The 25452-nt window shown below is 45.2% G+C and overlaps 2 protein-coding genes across 3 annotated transcripts in view; one reads left to right on the top strand and one right to left on the bottom strand.

Annotated features, from left to right (window-relative positions):
- The window catches only part of LOC144127807 (uncharacterized), a 1292097-nt gene that overhangs the window by 612968 nt on the left and 653677 nt on the right, over positions 1-25452 (top strand). The gene's annotated exons all lie outside the window — the stretch shown is intronic.
- On the bottom strand, positions 7380-11310 carry LOC144127806 (neprilysin-1-like). The gene is made up of 2 exons (XM_077660736.1): positions 9128-11310; positions 7380-7840 (listed from the first exon to the last, which is right to left on the bottom strand). Exons 1-2 carry the CDS (start codon positions 11113-11115, stop codon positions 7507-7509), a joined length of 2322 nt encoding a protein of 773 aa, XP_077516862.1. The 5' UTR covers positions 11116-11310; the 3' UTR covers positions 7380-7506.

The raw sequence follows: 25452 nt of genomic DNA, 5'->3' as shown, positions 1-25452 counted from the left end.
ATGAAAGCAATATACGAAATTCATACATACTTTGAATTCTTAACACACTGAACGTTTCAAAAGATTGCCGTGTGTGGCGTAGGTAAACGAGATTGGCAATGCGACGTATAGCTTTCTTTTGGAGAAGGTAAATTTTTTCTAGGTTGGTTTTAGTAGTTGTCAACCAGGCTAATGAGAAATAACTTATTTGCGACACAAATAGTGCATTATATATTTGAAGCTTTATTTTAGCTGGAAGGAACGCTGCAACGAGTAATTGCACCTGTCACCAACGAGAGATTTTGTGTTAACTTCTCGCCATGCAAATTCCATGTAAGGTGTGAAGAAAATGTTAGTCCTAGTATGGTGTGTTCGTGAACAATTTCAATTTCTTCACCACCAGAAGTGATGTTTTTTCTACACGAAAATTTTTGTTTCTTGCACAAATAACATAAATTTCGTTTCTGCAGGAATAATTTTTAGTATATTAACATCAGACCATTCATGGAGCCGATTAAGAAGTTGATTACACTTGGTGACTATTTCATTCACATCAGGACCAGAAAACAAAATCGTGCAGTCGTCAGCGTAAATAATGAATTTCAAACCTTTCTCAACGTTGACAATGCTGTTTATATAGACATTAAATAGAAGAGGGCCTAGTATACTTCCCTGAGCTACGCTTCTGATCATAGGTAGTAGAGATGATTGGTGGTTTCTAATACACACACACTGTTGCCTGTTAGCTAAGTAAGATTTTATCAAAGATAAAGGGTTGCAACGAATCCCATAGACTGAGAGCTTATGAGTTAGAGTACAATGATCAAGGGAATCGAAATTCTTAGTAAAGTCTATAAAGAGGCCAAAGGTTATTAGTTTCTTTTCTATATTTTGCAGCACGTGTTCCTTCAACTCTAATAAAGCTAGCTCAGTTGAACGTCCTTTTCTGAAGCCGAATTGTGCATCAGAAATGAGATGATTCTTCTCAAATAACCGGTTTAAACGATAGTGCAATATCTTTTCCAAACCTTTAGCAAACGTGGAATTATTGATATTGGACGCTAATTTTTTGGCAAGTTTTTATCGCCTCCTTTATAAACAACTGACACCCTAGACATTTTCATTTCAGTGGGAAATTCTCCCGATTCAATAAATAGGTTCAATATATATGTAAGTGGAGCAGTTATGTACTCTAAAATATACTTAATGGGTTTGATTCGGATATTATCAATATGAAGCGTTTTATATTTATATTTATATTTATTGATACTGTTGACCCTCGCTTGAGGGTCGTTACAGGGAGGGAATACAATGCAATGTACAACAGAAAAAAATCATGTCTCATAACATCAAGTTGGGTGCCCCCGACACAAAATATCGATAGAACGTTCGAACTTGTGCACTTCCGATTGTTCGACAACTTCAACAGGCAAAGCATTCCAAACTTCGATGACATCAGGAAAAAAAAGAGTAACGAAAAACATCAATACGTGAGTCGTAAGGCTTGATCGATCGAGTGTGGCTTGTTCTCGCGCTCCGTCTTCCCGGAGGCTGAACATATCTATCTGATTTTATCTTGAAGTGCCCTTGAATTATTTGAAAGAAAAGTTTTAGTCTTGATTTTTTCCTTCGATTTTCCAGTGACTCGAGCCGACATGAGTTCAGCATTTCCGTCACTGAGTCCCTTCTTCTGTATCTTGACGATATAAACCGAGCAGCCATTCTTTGGATTCGTTCCAGTTTATCTTTTAGAACTTTTTGGTGCGGGCTCCAGACGACACAAGCGTACTCCAAGGATGGGCGGATGAATGTTTTGTAAGCTATCAGTTTGACATCTTTTGTTGCATGTTCCAATTTCTTCCTCAGAAAGTAAAGTTTTTGGGAAGCTGTCGAGCACACATTATTAATATGTTTATGCCACTGCAGATTATGTGCAATTGTGACGCCTAAATACTTGAAGGTATCAACATTTTTTAGATTATTTTTTCCAACATTATAAGAAAATAACTGCAAAGTCTTCTTATTAGTTATATGCGTAAAAGTTGATTTTGTGTAATTAATTTCCATGCCCCATTTTTCGCACCAAAGATGCAAGGAATTAAGGACACGGTTTATTCTAATTTGGTCGGCAGCTTGTGTTATTCGAGAATAAATTAAACAGTCGTCTGCAAAAAGCTTCAATTCTACGGGAGACTCGGTAACCTCGTTAATATCATTAATATAAATTAGGAACAGTAATGGAGCTAAAACCGACCCTTGAGGAACGCCAGAAAATACTTCTAATGTAGAATAAAAACAATAATCCACATGCACAACCTGCCTGCGATTATTCAAATAGGCTTTAATCCACTTAAGAATGGTTTCGCTAATTCCTGCTTTGTGTAACTTGAAATGTAATTTACTGTGTGGAACCTTGTCAAATGCTTTTGCAAAATCTACGCAAATGACATCTATTTGTTCTTCGGCATCTATGGCTGAACTAAAATCATGTATCGTTTCTATGAGCTGTGTTATGGTAGATAGCCCTCTTCGGAACCCGTGCTGATGCTGATAAAAGAACGCGTTATCCTCGAGGAAAGTTATTATATGTTTACTTATGATATGTTCCAATAGTTTACAGCTGATACTTGTCAGGGAAATTGGGCGATAATTATTTGCGAGTAGTCGGTTGCCGTTTTTAAAAACAGGTGTCACGACTGCGCACCGCCAATCTTGTGGCAACGAGTTAGTGAGTAGGGACTTTGTAAAGATTATCGTCAAGAAAAATGATATCCACTCAGCGTATCGCTTTAAAAACTGGGTTGGAATCCCATCCGGCCCGCTAGCCTTTTTAGAATCCAAAAGTAACAATTGATTAAACACGCCGGCCTGGGTCATGACCAGGTCTTCCATCGAACATGAAAGGGAGGAAGGCGGGTACGCGTCACAGTCATCATTGCTTGGTTTAGAAAAAACAGACTGGAAAAAGTTATTGAAATGATCTGCTATTTTTGTTTTTTCTGTTACTATGTTCTCACTAATTTGAATTCTATTGATTTCCTCTTTATTGCCACTAAGGTAAAGCCAAAACTTCCGAGGGGCCGTTTTAACGAAGCTACTTAATTTTTTATTAAAAAATTGCTCTTTTGATTCCATCAGAGCCATTTTTAAACTCCTTCGCAATTTCGATACCTCAGCTGAGCTCACTTTTCTCCTGCGCAGCCTCTTTATCTTGCGCTTGATGTGTATAATAGGTCGATTAATCCAAGGGTTACGGGGTTTTATTTTCTTTTCTCGAGTTGGAATGAATCTGTCAACGCAATGTTTTATGATATTCTTGAAACGTAGCCATAGGTTTTCAACTGGTTCACAATCGCAGGCAAGTTCGAATTCATTATATGACATTTCTAAACAATCTTGAATGGATGTGTCGTCTGCCTGCCTATAAGCCTTAAATTGTACAGATACAAAGGGTTGGCCACGAGTGTTTGTTCTGATCGGAATGTGCACAGAAACCATTCTGTGGTCAGATATCCCGTCTTTAACAGGGACATAAATATTCTGTAGACTTCTGCCTGATCTGTCGGTTAAAGAAATATACTTTTGAGCCCGTGAGTGTCCAAAATCTTCGCTGGTTATGTAACTGCTAGTGTGTGCTGAAGATCCAATGAAATGTTTATTGAAAAAGTCAGCAAGAGCACGACCGGTAAATGGTTGGTTTATATAACTCAGTTGATCAGGGACTGCATCTTTTTTATCTCTTCCTAGTGCATCATTTATTACTCTCCACGCTGCAGCTGGTTGGTGTCTATAAATGTTTACAAAAAGTTTTTCATAGTAAGCAACCTTTGCTCGCCAGAGTTCAGCATTTAATTTATTTCTCGCAGTTTTGAATTTTTTAACACATCAGGAATTCGCGTTTTCAGAAAATGTATGAAAAAGAGCATTTTCCAGCTTTATAGTTTTTAAATGACTGTGGGTCACCCAAGGTTTTCTTATCTTTATTATAGCTTAAAGGTTATTATTGGGAAGTGTTTGGAATAGATTTGAGAAATCATTTCAAGAAATCTTAAATACGCCTCACTTGCATTCGTTTTGCCATATACCTCTCGAGGAACAGTTTTGTTGGCTAATGTCATGCTGAAACGCCCTCAGGGAATCATCAGTTATATGCCGCCTACTGCCTGATCTCCAGGCTGCTTCCCGCCTACCCTGGTATTTGTCTTCAAGAAAAAAAGGACATTTTGAAGTGAACCTGCGCAATACGAAAGCAACGAACGCATTTCACAATCCGTCAGGTATAGGGGCTTTTGAATATTTGTCCTTTTAGTAGCAACCAAATTTCATGGTAAAAAAAAAATACCAAACGAGAATTCACCCAGCCGTGCAGTGTCAAGGCGACCTACATGAGTGGAAACCACAGAACTAAAGACTGCACTCAAAGAAGTGCTTGATCGAGAACTTCAATGCCGTCATTTTTTAGTGGTAGGATGGACAGGCCATCCTGGCCATTTCGTTTAACAGACTGCCATATTTTTTCGCGCATTTCGGCACTCGAGCGAAGCGAACTAAACAATAGTTTTTTTTTCTCCATTAAACAATCAGATCTCCCGCGTCCTGAGACGGCTTGTCGGTATCCTGCCGAACCACCCTGCTGCCTATATACTTCATGCGCACTCTACAACGCGCCTCAGCAAGGCGCCCTTTCCAAGACCTCCACGCAATGCAAGATGCCAGTGTGAGCGCACGGTATAACGTCTGTCTTTTTGATTCTCATCATTAGGGCTCTTCTACGTCCATTTTCTGTATCCATGGTTCATAAATTATTTTCCTGTGCAAACTCTATTAACTGCCCCGGCTACTCCTACAGCCATGGGCGCCTACTGCCTGGTCTCCAGTCTGTTTTTTGCCTACACTGGCAATGAAGTAAACCATCAATATAATGTACGGTATTTTTGTATGCTCATTGCCTATTCCACGTCTTCCAAGAAGCTTTCGACGGTCAGATCATGGCTTAATGTCGGCACATACTCCCCTACCACCTTCAGTCAGTAACTCTTAAGCCTAATTACGTAGGATAGAATTACTCTGCGTTTCCAGCTATATCCTGATTGGTGAGGAGTCCCACACCTATAATTCTCGTCTGCTAATCTACTATAGCATGGTATGTAGCATGGTATGGGCCAGCTCCTCAGCAATTTATACGCCTTATCTGTCCTCCTAACCTCGCTAAGTCCTACGAGATCCCATTTAACAACCCCTAGATTCCCGAACAGCACTGCTAGGCTAGCCTTACTCGATAATGTTCTAAAGTTAAATGTTTCCGGGTTCAGTTTGCAATGCTGACCTGTCCGGACTCGGAGTCTTAGCACGCTGCGCGGCGTCACAACTCTTATAACCCTGTCACACGGGCATTTCGAGGGCCCTCGAACCGATAGTCTATCGACTCAAAGGCGATCGAGCGCTGCTACACGAGCAGTTTCAATGGCCATCGAGTCAATAGCCTATCGAGTCAACGGAGCAGCGCGGAACTCCATCGAGATTTCGAGGGCCTTCGAGCGCTGCCCAAGGTTGCTAGCGTTGCTTCGAGCGGCGCCAAGCACACTTTCGTACACGACACATTCACGGTACAAAAACATGAACATACATTATTCGCATAAAATTTAATGCAAGCAGTCTGTAAAATTATTCTAAAATTATATTAGACTGGTTTAAAGTGCATTAAGCGCATTAATTTTGCGTTGCAGTCTTTGCGTTGCTTGCGAACTTAACGTTGACAACATGGCGGCACCCTGCCCGCCCGCTTCACAGCGATAACAGCTTCGTCGCTAATCCCTCAAAGCAATATCGTATTCTAAGCTGTTGTATTCGCCTTCGATTTGCCCATTCTTACCCTCGCATAAAGTTTCAAGAGACAAATAGCTCTTGTTTTTCAGATATCATGGCGATATTCCAGGTCTTAAGCCTGACGAAGCAGCGCTCCGACGCAGTTGGACTGGCTTGGTTTTGGCTCGTCTTGTATTAGAGTGGCTACAGCAGTGTATGCATATGTCCGTCGCGTACGAGCAATTAAAAGGGTTTTGAACGACTTTCGCGTATGCCTGTATTTCAGCATTTAGTATACATTTATCAAATATTTTTGCTATTTTTGCAAAATCCAAAGTAGCGATTGTGGCGCCACACATCCGTGGCGTAAGACACGAGAACCACTTCAATGGCCATTGAGATTTGCCGTGTAGCAGCGGCGAGTTCGATGGTGATTGAGAATCTCGAAGACCCTCGACTCGAGGGTAATTGAAACTGGCCGTCTGACAGGGGTATTACCGCCGCTTTGGTCAGTTGCTCCGCAGGTGGCGGGAACTGGGGGTAGAGATAGCTTATTGGTTTATCGTGGAAGTGGCGAAGTGCTACACTAGGGCGGCCAAATCTTGGTCTTGTGAGGGAGCGCGTCGTCGGTTCTGGTCACCGATATCGAGGCGCACCACAAGCCTCGTTATGCAAATCCTTCGGCACGCGGAGTTTTTTTTTTATGTGATGGTGAACTTCGTGGGACCGGGTTTAGAATTTAGGTCCTCTTGCACTCAAGGCGAGTGCTGTGCCCCTACGTCATCGCTGCGCTCTACGACAGTAGCTTTAATGATCTGGTATTCATAAGGCGTATTCAGGTTGCGAGCGTGGCTATTGCTGCTGTCTGCAACGAGAATATGGGTTTTATGGTGCCTCGATGTGTCTTTATGGTGCCTCGAGGATACGGTGGCCGCAGCTTCCACAGTACAGGCATAAATGAAGAGACTTGGAAGAAGCCTTTGCGCTGCAATGGGCGTAGTCAGACTGATGATGATGTGCAGATGCCAGATGTGCATCTCGCTAAGTGCATAAATCATTTTTCGTCACCGCTCATTTTTAGCCACCCCTGGTGGCTTGAGACGCACAGGTTGATCATCGTCAACTATTCATGACCATATCTAATGATTGACGCTGAATTGTCCAACAGAGCGTTGTGTTAAAGATGTAGACCTGAGTGAGACAGAATTACGAAACTTTGAGGTTCGCATAAATATCGGGGCATGGATCCTTTAGCTTTACTATCGACTGAAGCTTTCGTCATAAAGTAGTTTCCTTTTCTCGGACCTGAAATATTCAAGTTGTTGACCTTTGCGATTTTTGAACGCCATTTATGTCAACAATGTTTCACCCCTATGGTAAAGCCGCACATATTTACAGGATTATCTCCTTTCTAGCGTTTCATGAATGCATTGGTCTACAAGAGTTAAAACTGAGTGACAAATGTGCTTATCATGCAAACTGTGGCTTTAGGCTTTCTTTCGGTGCTTTTAGGTGATTATCATCAACCGAAAAAGAAGTGCCCGTTCGGACACTTGTTTTGCACCTACTTTCCAATGTAACAGGAGTGCCGCGAGGGTTGTAAAGTAGGGTAAATTGGCCAGGGCACCGAGAAAGAAAAAAAAACATTCCTGTTACGCAACACTGAGACCAACAGCAAGACGCAGGCTGCCACGGCGGGGCGCTCAGTCAAGGGGCACGGCCCTACGCTCCACTCCAGACGTCGCACCTCTTCTTTGGGTTCATGTACGACCCGGCGGGACAGCTGAACGCCTTCGCAAAGCCTGCGAAGTTCCTCAGCGGCCCGTTGACGCGGTACGCGGCAGGAGGCGACGTGCCGTAGCGCAGCCGCTGCCAGGCGTAGCGGGAATCCACCGCCTCGCAGCGGCCCAGCGCGTAGTTGATGAAGAACAGCTGATCCGGGTTGTAGCCCTGCAGCCCTTCGAGCGCCACGCCGCTGCGGGGGTCCACGTACGACTGGTACAGGTTCAGCGCCAGCGGAAGCGCCATGTTCTCCAACACCTCGTTGCGGAGCGCCCTGCGCGCAAGCGTCCGTGGGTGGGTCCCTAAATCTTGCAAAGCCCTCAGACTCGAAATGAGATGCGCTCAAGACAGCGCCAGAAAAATTTCAAGCTCTCTCCACTCTACGCTGCTTTCCACTAAAGCAAACGCAAGCTTTCTTGGTAGCGAGGTCGATTCCTTTTTGTGCCTGACGATGCTTCTGCCTAGCGGAAAATGTAGCGTGGAGACACGGAGTGCAAACTTTCGGCTCCTCTACGTTAGCCTTCGCTGAAAACTAGTTGTACAACTCGGTACAGGCCATCGGCAGAAACGAATTTGTTTAATCACTAATTAATTTCTTAATTTTTGCACTATTATCTCACACATACTCAGTCACATACAGTAGTAGCCTGCCCTACCATGTGGGAGATAAGTGTTCTCTCGTTGCGCCTGCGTGCTGCCCCACCATCGTTACCGAGGCCCCCCTGATTCTCCCTTTCGCGTCGACGCCTGTTTGCGACTAATTAAGATCTCACTGTATTCCTCATATCATCAACCCGACTATGCCTACTGCAGGACAAAGGATTTCCCACTATCTCCAATTAACCCACTCCTGTCCCAGCTGCGTTGATCGCATCCCCGCTAACTTCTTATTCTCATCCGCCCACCTAACAACCTTCTGCCGCCCCCTGCTACGTATCCCCTCCCTCGGAATCCACTCCGTTAACCTTAAAGACCAGCGGTTATCTTGCCTTCGCATTATGAGTGCTTCCCAAGCCCCTTTCTTCCGCTTGATTTCGACTGGGATGTCATTAACCTGAGTTTCATCCCTGACCCACTCTGCCCTCCTCCTGTCTCTTAAACTTACACGTTATTTTTCTTTCGATAGCACGCTGAGCTGTCCTTAACATAAGTCGAACACTGTTCGTTAGCCTCCAAGTTTCTTCCCCGTAGGACGTTTCCATCACATAGGACAGTACCGGTAAGATACAGCCGTTCAGATATTGTGGACGGCATCAACTCAACCGAGAGCGAAGACGTTTCGACCTGCATCGCTATAACTGAAGTGGCAAATCAGAATATGTTAAGCGTTCCCATCAGTTAGCTGAATCCTAAGAGTATCTTTTTCGCGGTTTTGGTTCTATATCAAAAGGAGGGGGAACGGGGTGTCTCATTTCATTCTACAAACTCCCGGTGGCCTGACACGTTGACAGTGGCCGTCCCATTTATCATGACTGCATGAGTTACTCAGCGCTGTGATCGCGCAGCGCCGCCAAAACCGCATCATCTTGAGGTGGACAGGAGATCGACATAGGCGGCTCACTTGGAGGAAGCCAGGTGCTCAGGCGTCTGTGTCTCCGGCATGTGCAGGTAGTGGTCGTCGATGCACTCCTTGGCTTGCAGCAGCGTTGTGTAGACGTCGCGATCGGATGCCTTGGCTGTGTCTATGAGCGCCGCCAACAGCGCGTTCATGACCTTGACGCCTGTGCGAGGAAGATGGTAGAGCCAGAAGGCGTCTCCCTCGTACGCACGACTGAACAGTCCCATTGGAAACTCGAGCGTGTCCTCGCTAGACCACAGCGGCTCGGTTTCTGTGGGCCGGCTCTCCCAGGACACTTCAAAGCCGGTCTCGTCGATAGCCTTCAGCCGGTTCTTCTCGACGGCCTGGATAACTGGAGTGAATGTGTTTATGCCCGAGTAGTGCACGTGGTCCGCTACAGTGCGCGCGTACCGCAGCCGTTTATCCTCGTTGGTCAGCCAGAAGGGTACCAGGTACTTGCATGTTGTGTTCTGCAGCCTGTTCTCGTAGGCGCTCTTGAACGCCGGTTTCAGCCACGACAGGCCTTCGACGAAGTTAAGAATGGTGTTCTTGGCGTTCTGCACGATGTTCTCAACGATGGATGGTTCCACGGAAGTCTTGAAGACGTCCCAGTACAAGAACATGAGCATGAAAGGCTCGATGTTCATGAGCATGCGTAGACATGTCACCTCCCTCGTAAGTGACTCGTTCCAGCCTGGGTGCGCCGCCGTAGAAATGGCTGCCAGCTGTCGCATCTTGTCCAGCATAGGTGCGTGCTTCAGGTAGACTCTGAATCCCAGGAAATTGGCAATGTCTCTAGTTCGAAATGCTCTCAGCAGTGAAGCCAGGCCTTTTGCGAATGATTCCGTTTCCATGCGGACGTACGTGGATCGCGTCACGTTGGTCACGCCGTCAAACAGCGCCCTCAGAAACTCCTTCCAATTCCACTTGTGAAAGCTGTTCAAATCCGACAATTTCCGCACAAAAGGCTCGCCCACTGATTCCGCCGCAAGTTCGCTCAGGGCCTTCTCGATATTGAACAACGTAGGCAGAGGCGCGCCAGAGGCCGCCTTGGCGACAGCAGCGCTGTACCACTTCTCGTGGCTGTTGCTGACAGTCCAGAAGTCCTTGAAGAGCAGCTGCTCCGAGGCGGAAAGCCTGACCACGTGGTGGCCTTCCCTCGTGTCCTGGTCGAGCGAGACCCTGACGAAAGGGGACACACCGGACGCCCTCGCCACGCGGCCAGCCATTTCGGCCGTTTTGAACGGGTCCCGACGGAAGGGGAACCGTCCCAGGCCCTGATGTTCAAGGATGTTGCGGAAGGCCTTGCGGGAAGTCTTTATGCCTGAGCGGCAGTTGGTGAACGCCTTCAGCATCCAGCGCTGCGACTCGTCTTGCAGTTCTTCCAGCAGCAGGTCGCCAGCTCTCTTTGCGTCTGCTCCGAGGCGGGAGCTCCGCTCTTTCAGTTTGCTGACCAGGAACTCTTCGATGGCACTCGCCCGCAGGGTGTCCTCAGTCGCTATTGCCTCGCCCGGGTGCAGCGAGCCTCGCAGTGACCACTGGCTGCACACGAACTCGTAGAAGTTGCCGCACGGGTCGGCCGACGCCTTGAGCGACTCGTGGATGTAGCGAGCCAGCGACCGGCAGCTGCGGTCGTTGCATACGGGCCTCTCGACGCTGCGCTGAATGCGGGGCAAGCGGTCGTCACGCAGCTGGCGCAGAGCCACCGTGGTGTTCTCTTCGGAGGCGTTAGTCGGCGGCGCCACGGTGGTCGTCTCGTTGCCGCCCTCGGTGGCGTTGGCGGGGCCCTCGGTGAGGCCGTGCCAGAAGATGCCGCCGAGCGGGAAGCGTATCTCGAAGTAATAGAAGCCGACGAAGACAAGCAGCACGGAGATGACGAATGCGAGCAGGATGACCAGGTCGACTGGGTGATAGCGGTACACGTGGCCCGGCGGGTCCTTAGCCCGCTTCTCGATGGAGCGGAACAGCGACTCCTCCGAGGCGGACAGCATCGCTGTGCCGGGCTTCTTCTTCTTCTCTGCCGCTGTCAGCGCAAAGAAAGCGCTTTTGTGTGTGTGTGTGTCGACCAATCGAATTGGGGAAGTATTTTTTGTGCTTTTCTGCTGCGAGCGGTCGCCTGCCAGAGGCGCCCCGTTCTCTCCTCGTCACTGCAGACTGCCTGAAGACCGGGATAGTGTCAACGCACCTCAACAATTTGGTATGCAGTAAACGTCTTCTTCATACGCGTCCGATTTCGGACAGTTTGACGGGGGGGTTGCGGACGAAACCACGGTACACACAGGGACTTATCCAGTAGCAATGGCAAGAGGGTGCGGCAGTACTCAGCCTGCATGCATAGCGCATTTACTTCAAGAATTTCGTGTGTCATTTTCTTTTGAAATTCTTGCTGTATTGTGGTAAGTGATTTTGGCATCAGTTTCCTTCAGTAGTTTCCAGTAAAATAGGCCGCGCGCTGCGGTAACTTCGTTAATCTTACAATGTTAGGCCTATAGTTTTCGATAGCTTATCATTTTCCGTTGGCGGTTTAGTAAATAAAGTGTAATCCAAGCATTTTGCTGGTGCCCCTCTGATTTCTGCAGTATACCACCGCAGCAGCTAACTGGAGGCATGCACAGATGATAAAAGAAGACATGGTGCAAAAAGGCTGCACTTCACCTGAAGCAGAATTTTCTGGCGGGTTAGCTGGGTTTGTCATTCATTTCAAATAGTGCGCGAAAGCATGAGGCCGAATAGACAAGAGAAGACAAAGCTTGCCTTTTTCCTCTATCCGCCCTCGTATAAAATGGTGACCAGTCTGTAGTAATCTCCCGAAATTTCATTCGGTCGATAAATTATTCCTTTAAGAATGAAGGCCGAGAGGGTGTGTTGAGGCAAAAACCAAGAGAGGCCGGGAGGTAATCAGTGTTACAGCAAAGAGACACGTTCTGAATTTTCTCTAACAAACGGTACCATTGCAAACTTAATTTGTAAGATGGATGACTTGGAAGACAGCTCGCGACGTAGTAACATCATAGTTCATGGCCAGGCTGAGGAAGGAGAGGAATCCAACGACACTGTGGTTGCCAATGTTTCTCAGTTTTTTACGGAAAAACTAAAAAACTAAGTATTTAATGCCCTCAGATCGAGCGTTGCCACAGGATAGGCAAAAGGCGCAACGGTCCGGTTTGTCTAGTTTTTCTGAGACTCCTTGATTTTCACGAAAAGAATCAATGTAATGAAGAATGTGTCTAAATTAAAAGGGTCTAAAGGTTACATTACGGAGGATTTTTCGCTTAGGGTGCGCTCCGTTCGACTAAAACTCTGGGACGCCTCGGCTTCTTTTCGCAGTAACGGTTTGCGGGTGCGGCTGCATTTTGTTCATTGTTTATTGATAACGTTCGGTACGATTGGGATCACGCTTAAAATTCCTTGGTTAAGCTGTCTGTTACCATAAAAAATACGGATAATCCTTGTGTGCAAAATGCGTCTCCATCATCCTCGCCAAAAGCTGGTCCGTCAATTCCATCGCAGTCTTTCCCGCCCGGTATACTTTCTGAATGACTTGCTTGTAACTGTGTGGAAAGCCTGATCCTCTTGACTATTAATGTACGAAGCATCATCAATAAATCTGTCAGTCTAATCTCGCTCATTTCTGTCTATTAACCTCATATTGTTTCCATGAATGACACTTGGCTGCGTGATGGTGTCTACGACTGTGAATTCACTCCTCCTGGTTATACTGCATTTCGGGCAGATCGGCAAACAGGCAGAGGAGGGGGTGTTGCTCTGCTTTTCCGACCAGACCTTAAATGTTAGTCTTTTGCCTAGTCCCCCGGATACGGAGTCTGTCTGGTGTAGAATCATTTTCCCAAAGTGCTCCATCAATACCCGTACCTTCTATCGCCCACCTGCCTCTCCTATCGACAACTTGCTTAATCTCTATCAGTTCATGTTTGAAAACAATTTCGCTGCATCCAGCCTCGTGTCTATGGGTTATTTTAATGGCACTGGCATTCATTGGCAATCCCTAGGTGCTACTGGTAAGGACATTTCTATTTGTACTGAGCACTTTAATATTCCAGCAACCTTCGGTCTTTCACAAACTGTCTATCGCACAACTGGAAATGAAAAATTGCTCGACCTTGTTTTCCTAAGCTCCGATCTCGCAGCGAAAGGTTACAAATGTGAAATAATAGACGGTATCACGGATCATAAAGCAGTCATAGTTTCGATTACTTGTCCCATTCATAAGCCGCGATATGCCTTCACGTCCTTTCCAGATTTCGATAGTGCCGATCATGTTTCGATCACTGACAGTTTTGCTGATCGTTTCGACGAATTTGCAGTACTTAGTAAAACAAGTGACGTTGACACTTTAGTTGCTTTTTTTAGAGTACTGTTAAAACCTGCATTAATAGCTTTGTCCCGGTTAAAACTAAAAAGAAAAACTTAAACGCACCCTGAACTAACCGGGATATTTTGCATCTGCACGTCGGACAAAAAGGTTAACATCATCGAGATCATGTTCTAAACCTGAAATCACTGTCCAGATTAACAAAGCGAAAGAAGAGCTCCGTGTTTTGAGAGATTCTCCTAAAGATTTTCGTTTTCGTCTTCAATTGCAAAATTTACTGATCATCGCACGTTAAAGATCCCCAGGTGGTCGAAATTATTCCGGAGCCCTCCACTACGGACCTATTTGTTCCTCTCTTCTTTCACTCCCTCCTTTATCCCTTCCCTTACGGCGCGGTTCAGGTGTCCAATGATATATGAGACAGATACTGCGCCATTTCCTTTCCACCAAAAACCAATTATTACTGATCATCAACCCAAAAAAATTTTTGCCCACGATCCTTCCCAAGGATACTCCACCGAATTCATTTATTGTTAACGACCAAATAATTCAGAATCCCAAGGCCATTTCAAATACTTTTCTCTCCTTTCAGTCTGTTTTCGAACATGACAATGTAGTCACTCCGTCAATCCTCTATGCCGAATCCTCTTCAATTGATGATGTAACAGATTCCTTGGAGTTCCAAGAAGTTGCTAGCTTTCCAGAATTCTGCAGGCATCAGCAATAGCAACTTCTTGGAACTCCTTATTTTTTACTTTAACTCGACATTTTCCGCCTGGAATGAATCTGTTTACCTCCAGAGCAATGGCGTCTGCATTGGTTCATGCATAGCTCCGATACTGAGCGACATTTATCTCGCGCACCATGACAGGCTCCTTGATAGTCAACTAGACGAAAGAGTGGCTCGTGTTTTTAGGTTTGTAGATTATTTTTTTTTAGTTTTGATGACATGTGCGGTTACTGACGCAGAGGCCTCGGTCTCGAAAGTTTTATCAATTTTTCACACCTGTCTTGGCCCACTTGTTTTGACGCATGAAACGCCTTCTAAAGGAAAGTTGCGTTTTTTAGATCTTGCCATGTGCCTCGGCATTAGCCATGTGTGCTGGCGTTACGAGCCACGATGCCAGAAGCCCCTCACGCCTTTCGCTTCCGCACATTCCAAGCTTGTAAAGCGCGGCATCGTAAAGTTGTGTTTAAGAAATGCCCCAGAAAAATCATGCCATCATGCGATGCAAGACAGCTATCAAAACCAGGTGGTACGCTTACAAGCAGCAGGGTACCCTTCCGACCCTCTGATTGCAGTATCAGAGAGCCTGTTAAGAGAAATCATTAATTCAGGCCGCAGAGATTCCACTGAAAGGTCCAAAGAAGAAAAAAGAAAGTATGTGGTTATTCGTTATCTGCACCGCATTTCACATAATCTGAAAAGGGTGGGAGCGCGTGCCGATGTAAATGTTGTTCTTTCTGCGCCCGATAAGCTCTCCAAACTCTACCATATTGTAAACAGCAGCAATGAAAGGATGGTAGGGTGCAATAAGAAACACCAAAAAAGGTTTTGTATCATGTAGCAGCAATGTTCTGTACAGGTTTCCGCTTACATGTGGCAAGCACTACACGGGAAAAACTGGTCGTTGCCTCAACGACCGGCTGCGGCAACACAACAACAACGTGAGCGGCACCGCTTCCCATCAGCTTGGCATTCATTGCAGAGACTGCACAGAGGAAAGAGAAAATAACAAAAAAACGCCGTGTTATCCTGTTTTCACTCAGTGTCGAGTGTTGTCAGATAATAGAACAAAAATAACTCGTGAAATCATTGAAGCTCATGAAATCCATAGATTCAAAGATAAATGCGTGAGCGTTGCCTCAATAGCTCTGTCTGATAAAGAACTACGCTTCTTCGATGAGAATAGAAAAACGTGCGCAGCTGGTCTTGTGCCACTGTAGACCTGTGTTCAGGAATTGTCATTTTCGTCAATCTGTTTTGTGTATCTGTCTTTTCATTTGAGATTGATTGCCACTTTATTTAAGTAGTGGAAATCGCCTCAATAAACCAGTTGTAAGTTCAGCGCAGTGTCTGTACACTTGTCTCGTCCTTTGTCCCCTGCGCTGCTGAAAAACCATGTCACACCAACTTGCCCAAGCTTCTACAGTATCTTTATTTACTGTATCCATGCTCCCAATTTGTGAAATTTTCCCTATGTATGCAGCTTTGAAGTTTTAATTTTTTTGCTACCATGTCCTTAGTTTTTTAATGGTTATGTCTACCCCGGGGATAGCCCCTGTAGGGGCTACAGTATGTACAAATAAATAAATAAATAAATAAAATAAACATGCATCGCGTACAGATGACTGCGGCAGGTTCTCCGCTCTCAGTTATAACACGTGCACACGAAAAACTCATTTCCGACTTCAGGGGTCTCCGAACCATGAACGCATTTCCAAAAACGGGAGCCTGAAAGAAATCAGCAGCCTTTCCGTACGCACATCGCATGACGCATATCTCTGGAATGCTGCTCGTCGTTTCAGTGTTGTCGTGGCTTGCTCAGCACCCCTGAAGCTTCAGCGCCTGTGTCCGACGGCAGGGGCAGGTGTCCAGGAAAGGAGGGGGAAAATGCACCCCTTTAAGACGTGTTCGGTGCGGCACAGATCAAGTTTTGTGGATTGTGTGCCTTGGGTGGTGTACCAGATTCATTTCACTTGCCAAAAAGTGTATATCGGACAAACCGGGCGATGATTGAATATTCGCATAAAAGAACGGGAAAAAGCATCGTCAGATATATCTCACCATTGCGCTCAGTGCGGAGATAAAAAGGAATGTAAGATGATATTTGAGAGAACCGACGTACTTTATGGGCACGCGATCAGCGTACCAGAGAGGTGATGGAAGCGTTTTTCTTCAAGAAAAAAATAAGCGCGTACATGAACCAACCCTCTATCACATTGTATGATACGAAGATAGGGTTCTTGGACGACACCTCAGAGAGAAACATACTTACGTAAGTACGTATGTAAGTATGTTTGATTGCCTCATTCAATTACTGACATGCGCCGTTTTCCGGGTGCTTTTATATGTGCGTTTTCGTTCTCAATAAAATCTTAGTTGTGAGATAGCGCTTGTGTTGTGCACCTATTCTTCTTCCATCATCGCAGTTCGCGCTGTATTTTTATTTTCAAGTGAACGAAACCCAACTTGCCATCCTACTACAGCAAATAATATAAGAGAATTCCTACGGCGCTAACAAATGAACATTACACACATTTGGCGCATTTCTACCCTCTCGAAGAAGCATCGGCTCCATGCTTTAAAACAAAAACAAACGAATGCAAAAAATAAACATTCAGAAGAGAAAAATAAGCACTTAGATTGAAAGCCCAAAACGCCATTAGCGTCCGTAATAAGCCTTCAGGAAAACAATATAGCGACGAAGAAGACGAAACTGGCAGTGGCGCGGGACGGAGTGCTCGCGCTAGGCCAGCGGCCATTAAAATCAACGCTCCGCTGCCGGATCCCACCCTTAAATTTTTATTTGCACAGGTCGGGGTTGGCGCTTAAACCCGTCTGCGTATTTTGTGGTGAGAACGAAACCATAGACCATTTTTTGTTGTTTTGTCGCCGGTACACCATGATGCGAAGACGGTTTTTAGAGAAACCTCTACAACAGCTTGGCCTTTGTTTGAACAGCCCAGTCTTATTGTCGTTTGGAGCCACCATACTTGGGTACAGCCACAAGTCTGTTTTTACTGCCGTGCAAATTTTTTAATGGAATCAAGACAGCTACCGTGTTAATTTTTTTTATTTTTTAAATATTATTTCTATTATTACAATTATCATTATCATTTAACTACTCGGCTATAAACATAAGTCTCGATCTCCTGCGTGCGTTATGCATTTCCCGTTTCATTTCGTTGTTTCTTTTTGTTTATTTCTTCCGTCCTTACCATTCATTTTAATTTCGTCCAGGCATTATTTACCTCAAAAACTCTCTGTGCCCCCAATTCTTGGCCAATCACCCTATGTGGACATGTGCCATAGTATGTGGACAACAACAACAAGAACAAAATCATCTCATTTCCACCAGTCAACGCGTCTCATGCTTCGGCTGGCCGTCACGTATCATTTGGTTTGAGGTGCGCAGTTCATCCCCATGCTGGTCCTGGAGCTCCAGCGCATGCGTCAGCCGTGGTCGTCGGCCGTGAGTGCTTGGCCTGCGTTGCTCGGCCGTGCCTCAGCCTTTCAGACCCGAACTGATCTCGCCGTTGTTCCCTCCACCCCGTCCCCCGCCCAGACCACTCGACACGACGAACTGAATCTGAAGCACGGACCCGACCTGAGGTCCCCACCGACCCGAGACGCTGCCCACACGTGATGACACCGTCCCCTGCCCAGGCCGTTCGGCGCGCCCAGGGGCCTCGGCCGTCGGATCCTGCTGACCTGCGGCCAGGACTCATTCAGCCCTCTCCTTCATCGTGACGAGCAGCACGTCACCCCTTTCTCGTTCCTGTCCCACCATCCTCTGTAGCCCATCACCACTGCGCGCGTCTCTTTCTCACCGATCGGGACGATCACTCGGTGGCCCCGGGTAGTGTGACGGACGGAGAGCACGCGTAAGACGAGCGGCCATTAAAATCACCTCATTGCCATCAGTCAACCGGTCTCATTCTTTGGCTGGCCATCACGTAACAACATGCACAACTTATGAGTGTGAACGGCGCCGCTGAGATACCGCAACTCTATCGGGGACGACCTCATAGTCAAGTTTTTCGAATCGATGAAGAATCTTGTACGAGCCGAAGTAGCGGCCTTGTACTCCGTGCGCGTAGGCGTAAGTAATGCGCCAGGCATCGGTGCGCTGCTGATAGTTGATTCGAAGCCGGGCAGGTCGTAGGACTCCTTCTGCTCGGTTAAAAGCGGCGGCGTCAGTGACGTTTGGGAGCGTGGCGTCGACCATGGTATATAGTTGCCTTCTGCCGTGTACAAGACTAAACGGTGTCATCTTGGCGGTCGCCTGCATAGTGGTGTTGTGCGCAGAGACGACGTAGGGTAGGATGGCGTCCCAGGTCTTGTTTTCGGCGTCCACATACATTGCGAGCGTGCCAGCGACAGTTTTGTTCAGCCGCTATAGACGTGGATCGTTGGTCTGAGGATAACGGCAGCATTTCGCCGGTAGCTTTCGTGGCTTCAGTTCGGAACGTATTGAGCAAGCTCGGCAGTAAATTCCGTTCCCCTGTACGAACTTCTCGGGCGCAGTGGCGCAAAATAATTTGCTCTACAAAAAACACTGCAACCACCTCCACACTACCACTCGGCAGGTGGGGCTTCGTACTTGAGCGTAGCGGGTCAAGCAGTCGGTCGCCACAATGATCAACTTATTTTCCAATGTTGTCGTTGGGAAGAGGCCGAGGAGATCCATTTCAATAAGTTGAAAGGCCTCGCTGGATGGTGGTATGCGCTTCAATAGTCCAGCTGTCCTCATCGGTGGCGTCTTTCATCGTTTTTGCTCACGGCATGGCTGGACGTACAATACGGCATCGGCAGACAGCCGAAACGATTAGTATTTATCGTGATTGCAGTGTAGGGTGCGTGCATACCCGAGGTGCCCAGCTGTTGGTTCGTCGTGCGAAGCCTGCAGAATTTTTCGCAAAGTGTTCGGAACAACGAGGAGGTACGCGGTCTTGGAGGAAAACTTCTTCAAGAGGGTGCCATTTTCCAGAGAAAAAAAAACGAACAAAACACGCTTAAATGTCGATGTGGGTGAGAAGCCTTGCCATCCAGATACTCGATGAGATGCTGCAGGCCGAGGTTAGATCTCTGGTGTTGCGCGAAGTCACTGGTGCTTATCGGTCCCAAAAAAGCGTCTTCACCGTCCTCTTCCGCGGCTTGTCGACAGGGGCTCGAGAGAGGCAGTCAGCATCACCGTGCTTGCGTCCATATTTAGAGACGACGGAGATGTGAAACTCTTGGAGAAGCAGGCTTCATCAAGTGAGGCGGCGGAAGGGGTCCTTTAAAACTGCTAGCCAGCAAAGCGCGTTGTGTCGCTGTCCCCATTTAATGGTCCAACGTAAAGTACAGGTAGGCATGACATCTCGACGCAGCCCAGGTGATGGCCAGATACTCCTGCTCAGTCGCCTTCGATAAAGAGCGGCTAGTCTAAGCGATTTATTTCTCCAGACCAACGCTTTTCTGAACGAGGACGGCCCACGCTGCATCCGTCGGTATGAATTTAAGCTCGGTGTTCTCTGCAAAATGCCCGAGGACTGGAAGAAAGCGTAAGCGCCGCTGAGGTTTCTCCAAGTCTTCCGCTTGCAGCGCTTCTCGTTTAGATTGGATGTCAGACTGTCAGTTGGGTCGTAGCTTGTGCGATGCGCATGAAATTTTTTAAAAATCGTAGGTAATACGCGCACAGTCCCGGAAACCTTCGTATGGCTTTCTTTTGATTTCATTTCGTTTATTAATACCCTCAGGGCCGTTTGGCATTACAGAGGGGAGTGATTACATAGATAACACATTAAACAAAAGCAAGCAACGCAACTAAAATAAAAATACTAGTTGTTAGGCTCTTAATTATACAATGTTAGCTAGTGCATTTTTAAAACGATGATGGTCTTATTGGCGGCGATAAGTCCGAGAAGGCGGTTCCAATCCTGTGATGTGCGGGAAATAAAATTGTGGGAATAGGCATTAGTGCGGCAAGAAATAATACCAACTTTGTGAGAATGGTCAACGCCGTCAGAACGATAGGACGAATTAGAGATTAGTTCATTGTGCAGGTGGGTGTTATGGAAGTACATTTTGTGAAAAAGGCAAATGTGGGAATTATGGCGGCGAAAGGCAAGTGACGGTAGGCTTAAGGTTTGTTTAATGGTAGATCGAGATACTGGCGGTCTGATTGTAGTTATGAAGAATGAACCAAGTAGAGTTATTCCGAACAAGTTCGAGTGAATTAGCTTAGCAGAGCTCGGGTCCCATACAGGGGAGGTATACTCAAGTTTTGTGCAGACTAATGTTTTGTAAAGGAGCAATTTTAGTGATACGGGGGCGGAAGGAAAATAACGTCGCAGATATCCGAGAATTCGATTTGCTTCAGATATTATATGGTTATATAGCATTCAAATAGGAACGATGAAACGTTTTACCAGTCTGGTAGCTCCTGCACAAACCAACATATATAGCCTTGCTTTGTTTTCTGTGCAGTTTCCCAAATTAATGCAGATTTCTAAAGTTATTGTGCTTTTTAAAAGTGGAGACAAAAATAATATGTCTAATTATAGGCCCATATTCATCCTACCAGTTTTTTCTAAATGTTTAAAAAAGGTTCCCCACAGTAGACTAAAGAAATATTGCGCTAAATTCTCCTTATTCTGCTCATACCAATGCGGGTTTTTGGAGGGCAAGTCTACTGAAACCACCCTGTTGATGCAAAACGAAATTATTTTGAGTGCTTTAGAAAATAAACAGCTCTGTCTAGATGTATTTATAGATTTTTCTAAGGCGTTCGACCGACTTAATCGCCAGCGTTTATTAAGAAAATTGGAAATTTTGGGCATCCGTGGCACTCCTCTGTCTCTTATAAAGTCATATTTGCAGCATCGTCTTCAATGTGTGATAATAACAAAGCAGGTCTCATTTTTTTTAAATGCTAAAACCGGTGTTCCACAGGGTTGCATTTTAAGTCCACTATTGTTTATTTTGTATATAAATGACATCACGAACATCGACAACATACCGGAGTACTTTATATACGCAGACGGTACTCCTAGGTATAATAGAGACAGACGGGCTAGCTGGTGACTATTAGTAGAGTGCATCTTGAATCCGCACAAAAAAGACAAGGGACGAGGAAGAAACCAACAGGACAAAGCGCGCTTGGTCCTGTTGGTTTCTTCCTCGTCCCTTGTCTTTTTTGCGCGGTTTCAAGAGGTACTCCTAGGCTTTTTTAAAGGCGACACTCCTCATTCAATAATTCATGTTGTAAAAAGCACGCTAGACAAAATGAGGGCGTGGAGTGAACAAAATCCTCTAATCAAAAATACACAAAACGCAAAAGCAGTCTTATTCCACCCCAGGCAACGTGTAATTCTTCAAAAATTTGATTTACGCATGGGGGACTTCATTATAGACGTTTCACATTCTGTTAAAGCACTAGGAGTTATTTTTCACGAGAACTTGACTTGGAACGCTCAGATTGACAACCTTGCATCTAAACTTTCAAAATGCACGGGTGTTCTTGCAAAATATCGCTCCTGTTTAACAGTTCCAATCAAACTCATAGTGTACAATGCACTGTTCTTGCCCTATCTCAGTTATTCTTTTTTATTCTGGGGCAGTACCACGGAGACAAATATCCAAAACTTTTTTCGACTGCAAAAGAATGCAATTCGTTTTATTGCAAATGCAGAATACCGAGCCCACACAGATGAGTTGTTTACCCGCCTCACTATCATCAAAATCCCGAAACTCTACGAATATTACTTAGCCACAAGGTGTAAAAAGTCCCTTCACCATATCCAGGACAGCTTTCTAGACATGTGCGCGCTAAAAAAAATGATCCAACATATATTCTTCGAAATGCCGAGTTTTGGCAGATCCCCTTCTCACGCACTACGTATGGTCATCAAATGCCGCGCCATAACGTTCCAGTAATGATAAATAAACTTATTTTGAAGAACGTCTGTATTGACAACTGCGGTCCGAAAGACGTCCGGGGCATATGTGTACGATTGTTATCTCATTTATGTTGTTTGTGCCTGAGCCTGCATTTTGAACACTTGTCGCATTTCTTTTTGGGGTATATTTGAAAACAAGGGGCCGCCTCGCTTGACATATTTCTTGATTTAAAAGAATGTACATCTTAAGTGCCAAATGTTTTGCGCTTTATTTCGAACGCAAATCTTAGCCGTGTTCTTTTTTTTTTATGTACACTTGCCCCCCAACGCTGCGAGCCATGTATACGGGGGGTTCAGGGTGCTTCAAGTGGAAGTTGTTTCCACTTTTTGCCTGAACTAGCCCTCATCATTTTGTGGTGAAAATAAAAGCAATTAATTGATTAAATAATTAATTGATTGACTTATTGATTGATTGAATATGAAAGGACCATGTTAGCTCTGACGTAACATGTACGCCAAAGTAGCGCTAAGATGTTACTGACTCAAGGATAGTGTTATTAAGAAGGTAGACAGCTCTGCGTGACTGGCCACGGCTTTGCATTTATTGATATTAAGTGACATGAGCCAGTGACTGCACCAATCCAAAATAGCGTTAAGATCAGTTTGTAACGTGTTAACATCCTGGTCACTAGTAATTTCTCTGAGCACAGCACAGCCATCGGCAAATATATACATGTTTGAAGTAACGAGCTAAGGATAAGTCATTAATGTAGATTAAGAAAAGAAGGGGACCCAAAACCGAGCTCTGAGGCACTCCAGAGTTGACCGCGCTAGAAGATGAAGTACGATCGTTACAAGATACAAACTGAGAACGATGACAAAGGAAGTGTTCTAGCCACGTAACAATTTTGGGGTCAAGGTTAAGTCGCTCTAATTTTAAGAGTTGTAGCTTGTGGCGAACTTTTTCGAATGCCTAGCCTGGCACAATCTAAGAAAATGCAATCGGCAAGGCAGCGTCGATCAAGGATTATGTGGAGCTTATGCTTAAAGGTAATTAGTTGCGTTTCACACGACAATGTTTTTTGCGGACGCCGTGTTGTGCGCGCGAAAAAAAACAAATTTTAATCCAGAAGGTGGGAAATTTTGGAGTAAAGAATGTGCTGTAAGAATTTGCATGGGATACGGGTAATTGATATTAGGCGGTAATTATATGGGGGAGCGGTACTACCGGATTTATGAAGTGGAACCACCTTCCCAACTCGCCAGTCGTCAGGACTTCCACTTGCATCAATGCACTTCTGAAATATTATTAACAAACACAGTGAAGAGTAGACCTTTGTGCCCTTCAGAAACTTGTCATTAGTAAGGTCAACACGTAGACTTGCAGACACCTTCAAAGACTCAATAATGTTATCGATACCACAACTATGAATAACAACTGAATTCATAGGGAAACAATTGTAGGAAGCCGGATTCGGTAAAAATGACCCATCGTAAGAGAAAAGTTCTTGCAAAATGTATTATTTAAAACGGCTGGACATTCAGTCTCAGCGATAGAAGCTCCGCTAGAATCATTTAGTGTTATTCAGGTCTTTGAAGAAGGATTTGTTTGTTTATTTATTCAAATACCCTAAAGGCCCTCTTGGAAGAGGGTATTACATAAGGGGGGGGCACACGAAACACACTAATACGCAAACAACAATATTGGTAGTGGATTAAAGTTCGAATGAAGATAAGAATAAAGTGTGAAAATTGAAACACTGGTGGTTCAAGGATAACACAAAAAGAGAAAAAACTGCAATACAATGTCGAACAAGATGCAAAGGTATTAAAATAGCCCCGAAAAAAAATAGCTAACACCAAAAATGCAGAGCCGTCAAATTCAGATATGAGTCAACAGCATTTGATGGAATCGATCGGTGTTAACTTCAGTGGCAATATCTGATGGTAGGTTATTCCAGTCAACTATGGTTTTGGGGATGAATGATTGTGCGTAATGGGCCGAGTGGCATGCTGGGCGTTTGACTTTGCACGGGTGATCACGGCGAGGAAAAATGACAGGGGGTGACTGAAAGAAGTCGTCGCGCAAACGATCATGATGATAAAGTTTGTGAAAGAGAGATAGGCGGGCGTGTTTCCGTCGTAGTGATAGCGGATGCAGATCAGCACGAATTTTTAAAGATGTAACACTGGAGTACAGAGAATAATCTGAAAAAATGAAGCGAGCAGCACGGCTTTGCAGGGATTCAATGTTACGTATAATGTAGTCCTGGCTCGGGCCCCAGATGGCACATGCATATTCAATTTTCGGCCTGATTAACGTGGTGTACGCGAGTTTTTTTAGGTGTGAAGGCGCTTGCTTTAGTCTGTGTTTCATGATTCCGAAAGTACGGTTAGCAGATGCAAGAGTAACGTTGGTGTGATGATGCCATGTTAGATCCGATTGCAAGTTGATTCCTAAGTATTTGTACGTGGTAGTAAGTTCGACAACATTGTTACCTATAAAGTATGAAGTTGGAATACGGGAAGAGGAGTGTGTAAATGACATGCACTTAGTTTTAGTATGATTTAGGGTCATTTGCCAGTCTGAACACCATCTGTTTATTGCATTGAGGTCTGACTGTAACACTTGGTGGTCAGTGTCAGTAGAAATGGTACGGTAAATTACGCAATCATCGGCGAACAGTCTTAATCTGGACGACATGCATTTAGGCAAGTCATTAATATAAATTAGAAAAAGCAAAGGGCCAAGCACGCTGCCTTGTGGAACGCCGGACGTGACAGGAATAAAATGGGAGTTGTAATGATTAATTTTTGTGAATTGAGTTCGAAGTGACAAGAAATCCTTTATCCATGCAATGACTTGTGTGTCAATGTTAAAATGTTTTAGTTTTAGTAGTAGCCTGTGGTGAGGAACGCGGTCAAAAGCTTTGGAAAAATCTAAGAATACCGCGTCGACTTGGTTGCCAGCATCAATACATGAAAGCAAGTCATTAGTAAACCCTGCAAGTTGCCCATCGCATGAAAATCCCTTGCGAAAGCCGTGCTGGTATTTGAAGATTATGTTATGTTCTTCTAAGTATTTAATGATTTGAGAATGTATGACATGTTCCAGTAGTTTGCAAACGGTGCTAGTTAACGAAATAGGCCGGTAGTTGAGCGGTGATGAGCGATCGCCAGATTTAAAAATTGGTATGACCTTGGCTGTACGCCAATCATTGGGATTTTGGCCGGATGACAATGACTGTGATAAAAGAGCGCACAAGATTCCCGAAATACTTTGCGATGTACTTTTAAGCAATTTCTTGTTGAACCCAACGTGGCCAGATGCAGATGATACCTTACGATTATTAAGTAGGGATATGATACCGGACTCGGTAATATTGTT

Source organism: Amblyomma americanum, chromosome 4, assembly GCF_052857255.1.
Source record: "Amblyomma americanum isolate KBUSLIRL-KWMA chromosome 4, ASM5285725v1, whole genome shotgun sequence".
NCBI classification, from domain to species: domain Eukaryota; kingdom Metazoa; phylum Arthropoda; class Arachnida; order Ixodida; family Ixodidae; genus Amblyomma; species Amblyomma americanum.
This window is presented reverse-complemented; position numbering and strand designations above follow the sequence as displayed.

What these genes read in the sequence shown, in the direction of transcription:
- LOC144127806 (XM_077660736.1), bottom strand. Translation starts at nt 11,115, where the DNA reads ATGCTGTCCGCCTCGGAGGAGTCGCTGTTCCGCTCCATCGAGAAGCGG. An exon ending in GAGCACCTGGCTTCCTCCAA is followed by an intron (nt 7,841 to 9,127) that starts GTGAGCCGCCTA and finishes GCTTGCGCGCAG; the next exon opens with GGCGCTCCGCAACGAGGTGT.